At 48.8% G+C, this 8,857-nt stretch overlaps 1 protein-coding gene across 1 annotated transcript; it reads right to left on the bottom strand.

Annotated features, from left to right (window-relative positions):
* Positions 1-1,818: 1,818 nt before the first annotated feature.
* On the bottom strand, positions 1,819-8,435 carry LOC141041197 (uncharacterized). The gene is made up of 5 exons (XM_073507315.1): positions 7,020-8,435; positions 5,782-6,701; positions 5,492-5,688; positions 2,198-2,258; positions 1,819-2,107 (listed from the first exon to the last, which is right to left on the bottom strand). The coding sequence occupies exons 1-5, from the start codon at positions 8,433-8,435 to the stop codon at positions 1,819-1,821; spliced, it is 2,883 nt and encodes a 960-aa protein (XP_073363416.1).
* Positions 8,436-8,857: the final 422 nt, after the last annotated feature.

Genomic DNA, 8,857 nt, shown 5'->3' on the forward strand with positions numbered 1-8,857 from the left:
ACCCTACAGGCATTCTGACTGGGAAACGTCCTAGTTCGCATGTTTGTCTCCAAAGAACTCTTCTTCGAACTCCTGTTCTTCCATGCCTGGCCAATTAAATAACCAGTGGCAAGCCAATGAGTACTTTGAATGTACTCGCAAGCAACCCATGATTGGGACAGGGCACAATAATGCAATGATACAACACTAAGTAGGTAGTTTGCAGAAAGCTAGTTTTGAGTGCAATGACGTGATCTATCAACATGTAAAGTATGCATCACGAGAGTACAGGTATCCGTATGAACAAGTTATATTTATCAACATAAGCGGAGTTGGACACCAATCCAACTTGATCATCGTGTCAAGCCATCTAACTTAACCCAATTAGTTTTATCAACACACACACACGCAGTTTGAAAACTCTGGACGTAGTTTAAGCAGCACCGCCCAACTGTCCTTGGCCGTGGACACAACTATTCGAATAGTTTTACACTCTGCAGAGGTTGCACACTTTACCCACAAGATCCGGGGAACTTCCGTGTCATCCACGACCCGCGGTACCTCAAGTACCCGGGGTAAGCACCCGATCACTATCTTTCCCTAGACGACACTAACATAGAGTCCACTCGATTGGTACTAACCCCTGTGCCCAACATTTCACATTTTAAAATTGTGGAGCCTTGCTCCCATATTCATCACATACCACAAGCACGGGGTACCAACGGTGTGTCAGGTGCCCTTTGAAAACAGTCATGGCCGCCCTACCTGGCACGAGCCCATCCCGAGAGAGCGCAACAACGACTCTCCCGTCACTAGTAATGCGGGCTCCAAGCTAGTATCAGCCTAGGTAATCAATAATGCCCTTTCCCATATAAGGGTAGAGTGGTTGCGCATGTAAGGTTGGGACAGTCGACAAATCTTAAATCTAATCCGTTTTCGAAAACAACACACGCACTTTCCTCGGTACACCACTTCGTCATCAAGTGGTTACCCATCTCATTATCTCCCTCGGTCATAAGTGGCACCCGACGGGGTTTTCGAAAAAGTCTTTTGAAAATACTTTGTCTCCATCACCATGCATATTCCCGTCCCTTTTTGCGTAGCAACTACTCTAGCATCCTATCTACTCCCACCGGCATAACCCTCATAAGGAGGTAGGGTCATGCACCATGCAAGTATCAACGAGGAAGTAACGGTGGCAAACCACCCCATGTGGTCACCTCATCATCATGTCTCCGATCCAAGCAATAAAAGTGCTATATGACATGCATAGAAAAGGGTTTCATAGACATGGTCAAAGGGCTGCTTGCCTTGGTTGGCTTGGTCTTCAAAGTCTTCAAGTCCTTCTCCTTCTTCTTCTCCAACTACCTCGTCAAACACGGGATCTATTCGTCGCAACAAAACAACGGGAAAAAATAAGGCAATAATAAAACAGAAAAACCAAAATGCTCAGAAAAATGTCAACTCATTTTTGTTAAATACTAGGGTGAAAACTAAGGAGGGGAAAATTCCTAGTTTTGGATTTTGAGCTGAAGGGACAGAGCAATGGATTTTTAAACAAGGATTTAATTGCTCAAATTTGAATTTGAATTTGAGCAGTACAGAAAAGTTGGTTGGGAATGTATGAAAACTACACCATTAAATAGGTGGGATTTTTACAAGATTTTAGGAACTGGAATTATTGCATTTGGATTAATATTTAATCCAGTGGAATTTTTGGAAAAGGGACAGAAAAAGAAAAAGAGAAAGGGCACTATGCCCGCTGGGCCAGAACAGCTGCAGTGCAGCAGGCCCATAGGGGAAAAGGCCCAGGCGAGGCAGCGCGCGCGCGCCAGGTTTTCAAACCTGACGGGCGGGCTCGAGCGTCAGCGAGAGAGAGAGGGGCGAGGGAGAGGTGAGGATGATAGGCAGGGCCCGCCTGTCATCTCCAACCTCGCGACCAGAGGGGTCGGCGAGCTCACCGGCGACGCTACAGGGCACGGCAGGTCGAGCAGGTGGCACCGTTGGACTTAGGGGGATGTCGCCGTTCTGGTGGTGGTGGAGGTGGTCGCCGGAGCAGCCTGGTTTTCCGGCGACGAGGTCACGTGGCAGAGGTGCTTCGGCCATCGGTGGTTCCGGCCGTTTCCGGCTGCAGAAAGAATGGTGGAAGACAGGGGAAGGGTCAGTGATGCCGCGCGGTTCCAAATCGAGAGAGAACGGGGGCGGAGGAGGCCTGTACCGTGCGAACGCCGACGAGCCGAGGCGGCGGATCTCGAGCTCGATCTCGAGCTCGAGCGGCTCTGGAGACAAATGGGTGGTGCGGGAGGTTGACTAGGAGTATGGGGGAGCGACAGGGAACGAGAGAGAGGCTCGGGGTCGCCTTATATGGGCTGGCCGAGGTCCACCTTGGGCGCGTCCTACGGGTGCCCGCGGGATTGGCTCGGGTGGCCGTTAGAGAGGGAATGGAGGGCTCGGGGGTGTTCGTGGGAGTGGTCTAGGGTGCCAGGGAGAGAGAGAAGGAGCGGGACGAGCTGCGGGCGGGCCACAGGGGCGGCGCGAGCATTGGCCGAGCGGGGTGGCGTTCTGGCGTGAGCTGCAGGAGAGAGAGGAGGGCGCGGGAGCAAGTGGGCGGCCTGCTGGCGTGGAGCGGACGTCGAGGGGCATCGACGGGCGCGCGGGGGAGGCTCGAGGTGGCCGGGAGACGCGGCGTTAACGGTCGGGTGCCCTGCCAGGCGCTCCAGAGCGCGACTTTGGCCGGCATCCGCGGCTTTCCCGCGTCCGCGCGCGTCCACTTGCGTCTGGCAGCTGAAGGAGGCGTGGGCAAAAGCTGGGGAGAGCCTTGGATGCTCTGGAAAGCTGAGGGGAGAGAAGGAGGCTGAGAGAGAGGGAGGAATCCACTGTCCAGAGAAGAAAAATGGGGTCCCCCCCCTTCATCATTGCTTCCTCGGGCAGGAAAGCACACAGGTGCTAGAGGGGTACTAGGAGGGGTCGTGGTAGAAAGTTGAGCCTACAGAGATTAGTGGAAGAGGCAAAAAAATGGGATTTTGGTAAAGTGGCAGAAGGTGTTTGATGCTGGTTTGGGCAAGTAGATGATTTCCATTTGCCATGAGACTCCACAGGGTGAATTGTCACATATAATTAGGGCTTTCCACCAATTTTGAGCTCATTTGGGCAAAGTTGCCAATGCAACTTTTGTAAACCCTAGAAATTAGCAGAAATGAACTTCTGCAGATCTAGTTGAGCAAATCACTTCTCCTTGATGCACCACTTAGTGTAGTGGCCTTATTTGGTCATGTTAACATGATCACAAAAGTTGGGGTCAAGGAGAGAAAGTTGGTAGAACAAAGTTGTTCAAATTTGATTCTGGTAAGAGAGGGTTTTGGTGCATTTTGGTGAACCAAACTGACCTTAATTGAGATGAGGCTTTGCAAGGTGATCACAATATGCATTTGTGACTTGCTGGATTCTCCTTGGATTTTTATGAAAATAGTTCCTGTAGAAATATTTCAAATCCATGAAATAGGCATAAATGGTTTTGGGAGGTTTTGTCCAATATTTTGAACATGACCAGGTGTTGAAACTCACATATATGGACAATATATGTCCAATGAGCTTCCAAGAATTTTGTCAAATTTTTTTGGAATAATAAAATAATTTTTCCCTATAAAGACCATTTCTGGCCTTAAGAAAAAGCTTTTAAATAAAATAGGAAAATAACTTTTAAAATTATATTTTTGTGGTTTATGGAAATCCTATATCTAATAGGTTTCAAATATGCTCTTTGAAATATTTTTCGTACCCAAAATCAAGTACTTGTAGTGCAAACCTCAATTTAGGGGTTTTTGGAAAACTAATTTTTGAAAATACTTTTTGACCAAATTATTTTTGTAAGAAAATACTATATTGCACTATACACATGGCATGGTCATTGGGCAGAAGTTTGGGGCAGGGAGATGGAGTATATAAAGTGGAGTAGTTGACTTTAAAGAGCACTTGAAAATCACAGAGAGAAAACCAACTCCAAATAAAAGGCCAAATAATGCAAAAGTTTTTGTTGGTCCAAATTTTCATGCTTTATTAATGCTAATGACATGCTACAAAATGCAGGGTGTGACAGACCTACCCCCCTTACAAGAATCTCGTCCTCGAGATTCCTAAACTAGGCTTTAAAAGAGATCGGGAAACTCGGATCTAAGGTAGTCTTCACGTTCCCAGGTTGCTTCTGCTTCAGTGTGGTTGCTCCACTGGACCTTGAAGTACTTATTGGTGCGGCTTCGAGTGCGTCGTTCAGCCTCGTCCAAAATGTAGATGGGCCTCTCACGGTAGGTCAAATTAGGCTGAAGGTCAATGGCTTGGTGATCGACGTCCTTGTAAAGAGCAGGCTTGTCTGGAACTTGGAGGCACTTCCGGAGTTGTGACACGTGGAATACGTTGTGCACATCGGATAGTTCAGGTGGCAGTTCCAACTGGTAAGCCACTTCTCCGCGTCGTGCGGTGATCTCGAAGGGGCCGATAAATCTTGGTGCGAGCTTTCCCTTAACGTGGAAACGCTTGGTTCCCTTAAGAGGAGTTACACGCAGGTATACATGGTCTCTGACTTGGAGGTCTACTTGTCGGCGACGAGTGTCAGCATAGCTCTTCTGTCTTGACTTGGCGGTCTTCAGTCGCTCTCTGACTAGCTGAACTTGCTCTTCTGCTTCACGGAGGATATCGGGCCCAAATACTCGTCCTTCTCCGGTTTCTGACCAATTGAGGGGTGTTCGGCACTTCCGTCCGTATAACACCTCAAATGGTGCCATACGAAGGCTTTACTGATAACTGTTGTTATAGGAGAATTCTGCATAAGGGAGGCAATCTTCCCACTTAGCTCCATATGCTAAGACACAGGCTCGGAGCATGTCTTCGAGTATCTGATTCACTCGTTCTGTCTGACCTCCGGTCTGTGGGTGGAAAGCAGTGCTGAAGGACAACTTGGTTCCCATAGCCTCTTGGAACTTCTTCCAGAACCTTGAGGTAAACTGGGTCCCTCGATCTGACACAATCTCCTTGGGAACACCATGAAGGCTTACAATTCTGTTGATGTAAAGGGTTGCCAGCTGGTTGCCATCATAGGTAGTCTTGACAGGAATGAAATGGGCTACTTTGGTCAAATGATCGACTATGACCCAGATGGAGTCATGTCCCTTGTTTGACCTAGGTAGTCCAGTGATGAAATCCATTCCGACTTTATCCCATTTCCACTTGGGAACCTTGAGTGGTTGCAGCAATCTAGTAGGTCGCTAATATTCAGCCTTGACCCTTTGGCATACATCACACTTTGCAACATAGGTGGCAATCTCTCTTTTCATCCCGTGCCACCAAAATCTTTCCTTCAAGTCTTGATACATCTTGGTCCCTCCAGGATGGATGGAATACAGGGTGCCATGAGCTTCTTGCAAGATCAAGTTCTTGAGCTCAGCCTAGTTGGGTACGCAAATGTGATTCCTGAACCACAAAATTCCTTGCTCATCCTTTGAGAATCCTATGGCCTTACCTGCCTTGATCTTCCTCTTGATGCCTTCAATACTCTCGTGTCCCTTCTGAGCTTCCTTAACATCATCCATCAGGGTAGGCTTGACTTCGAGGTTGGCCAAGAATCCTGGTGCAACTAGTTCCAACCCGAAGCTTTCAAGTTCCTTATACAAGGCGGGTAGCTTTTCCTTAAGCATAGCATTCAAGGAACAAGCCTTTCTGCTTAATGCATCTGCTACCACATTAGCCTTTCCAGGGTGGTATTGAAAACTAAGATCATAATCCTTGATAAATTCTAGCCATCTTCTCTACCTCATGTTCAATTCCTTCTGAGGGAAAATATACTTCAGACTTTTGTGATCCGTGTATATCTCACACCGCTTCCCTAGCAGGTAATGCCGCCATGTTTTCAGGGCATGAACTATAGCTGCCAACTCGAGGTCATGAGTAGCGTAGTTCTCTTCGTGAGGACGTAGCTGTCTGGACAGATATGCTACGACTCTTCCTTCTTGCATAAGAACACCTCCAAGCCCGGCTCTTGATGCATCACAATATATCACAAATTCTTTGTGAATATCAGGTGTGGCTAGAACTGGGGCGGTGGTCAATCTCTCCTTCAGCTCCTGGAAGCTCTCTTCGCACTTCGGCGTCCATTCAAACTTCTTGTCCTTCTTCAAGAGCTGGGTCATGGGTCGGGCAATGCTTGAGAATCCTTCAACAAACTTGCGGTAATATCCCACGAGTCCGAGGAAGCTTCTGACTTCCTTCACATTGCTCGGGGTTTGCCATTCAGTCACGGCTTGGATCTTGCTGGGATCCACTGACAATCCTTCGGCAGTCAACTTATGACCCAAGAATCCAACCTCATGCAGCCAAAATTCGCACTTGCTGAACTTGGCGTACAGTTGGTGCTCACAAAGCTTGTCTAGGACCATCCTCAAGTGTTGCTCGTGCTCTTTTTCCGTCTTCGAGAAGACAAGAATGTCATCAATGAAGACAACGACAAACTTGTCCAAATATTCCATGAAGACCTTATTCATGAGATACATGAAGTAAGCTAGGGCATTGGTCAATCCAAAGGACATGACTGTGCACTCATACAGGCCATATCTGGTTACAAATGCCGTCTTCGGAATATCTTGGGGTCTGATTTTCAGCTGGTAGTACCTAGATCTGAGGTCGATCTTGGAGAACACCTTGGCACCATTGAGTTGATCAAACAGATCTTCAATCTTGGGAAGTGGATACTTGTTCTTGATTGTAACTTCATTGAGGGAGCGATAGTCAATGCACAAGCGGATGGTACCGTCCTTCTTTGCCACAAACAGAATAGGTGATCCCCAAGGGGAGGCACTAGGGCGGATAAATCCCTTCCTCAACTGCTCTTCCAGTTGCTTCTTCAACTCTGCTAACTCTTCCGATCCCATTCTATAAGGCTTATTATAGATGGGTCCTGCTCCGGGTATGAGCTCGATGATGAACTCAATGTCTCGGTCAGGAGGCATTCCCGGTAGCTCATCAGGAAAGACATCGGGGTATTCGCATACTACCGGCACTTGCTCCAATCCAACTTCAGTCAGACAGTTGACTTGGGTGGCTTGAGCAGAGGAGGGGTTGGAGGCAAATTTAACTTCGACTCCTTGGTCATTGGTCACAGTGACAGTTCGGTTGGCACAATCTAACAATCCTTGGTGCTTGATGAGGCAATCCATTCCTAAGATCACATCCAAGCCTGGCGATCTTAAGATGATAAGGTCTGCTAGGAAATCTACCCCGTTAATGACGATCCCGACTCCCTTACAGCCTATCTTGGCTCTCATCTCAGCTCCGGGGGTTTGTACCACCATAGGGTTATTCAGGGGTGTAGGGGTCATGCCACTTTTTAATGCAAACTCTTGGGTGACAAATGAATGCGTGGCTCCAGAATCAAACAAGACAGTTGCAGGTGCTGAGTTAACAAGGAACGTACCCAGCACGGCGTCCAGGTCTTCTTGGGCTTCTTCTGCAGTGACATGATTCACACGACCCTTGCCATTGTTGGGCGGGTTGCGGGGAGCTTGGTTCCTTGGTGGCATTCCGCAGCCTGGTACTGGGTTCTGCGCATTGGGGCGCGGGGCGTCGGGCTTCTTGTTGGAGCAATTCTTGGAGTAGTGTCCTGGCTGACCACATCCAAAGCAAGTGACTTGATTGGGGTTGCTGCTCTTGCCGGCATTGTTATTGGGGTTGTTGTAAGCTGGCCTGGGGTTGGCGTACTGCTGAGGCTGATAGTTGGTGCGGGGTGCAGGGGCTCTTGGCTGCTGATAGGTTGGCTTGACCGGGGCTGGGTGCCACGGGCGAGGCTTCTGGTTGCTGGAGCTGCCCTTGATGATCATCTTGCGCTTACGAGTATCATCCAAAGCACGTCGCTTGTCCTCGAGCATGAGTGCCTTGTTCACCAGATCAGGAAAGGTTGGGCAGTCACACACAACAAGTGAGTACTGCAGAGTCTGGTTAAGACCTTCCATGAAGCGCTCTCTTCTGGTAGCATCAGTGCTGACATCCTCAGGAGCATATCTTGACAGAACACTGAACTTCTGCATGTACTCCTTGACAGTGCTACTTCCTTGCTTCAGGGCTCGGAACTCACGCTTCTTGATGGCCATGATTCCAGAAGGAATATGGGCCTTGCGGAATTCTGTCTTGAAGTCATTCCAAGTGGTGTTTTGCCCAGCATGCATGACCTTGAATCCATCCCACCAAGCTCTGGCAGTTCCCCCGAGACAGTGGGCAGCATATGCCACCCTCTCGCGGTCTTCAGTGCAGCCGACTAGTTCCAACAGATCCTCAATGGTGCGGACCCAGTCGTCTGCATCCAGGAGTTCAGCAGTCTCGACGAAGGTGGGTGGTGCATGCTTCTTGAACTCTGCCAAGGTGGAACGTCCATTGCCGTTCCCCGCCGGCTGGCGGTTGACAGCCTGGGCAATCATCTGGAGGGCTGCAGTGTTGGCTTGGCGTTCCTCTCAGAAGGCTTGGAGAAGCTGAGCCATGTCCATGTTTGGAGGTGGTGGCGGTGGTGGAGCTTGTCCTTGGGTTTGGTCCTGACTGGCTCCTGCTCCGGCTTCTTGCTGCTGAGTAGAGGCACCAGTACGTGTTACAACAGGCATCCTGTTGGAGCGGTCAAGGTCTCATGATTGGGAAAGATGAGGGAAAGCAATATAGATGGGATGCCTAGTAAGCGGGTGGGCATGACACAATTTTAAGTTAAGCAAGGGCCTGAAGGGCCAAACTCATGCATTAAAACCAAATGGGTGATGTAGTCGTTTACAAGTTCCCGAAGGGAAAGTACGACTTCCATCAAACAAGTTGAAACCAAACACAACACAACATGGTTTCATTTGAACCATTACAT

This window comes from Aegilops tauschii, chromosome 2, assembly GCF_002575655.3.
Source record: "Aegilops tauschii subsp. strangulata cultivar AL8/78 chromosome 2, Aet v6.0, whole genome shotgun sequence".
Lineage (NCBI taxonomy): Eukaryota > Viridiplantae > Streptophyta > Magnoliopsida > Poales > Poaceae > Aegilops > Aegilops tauschii.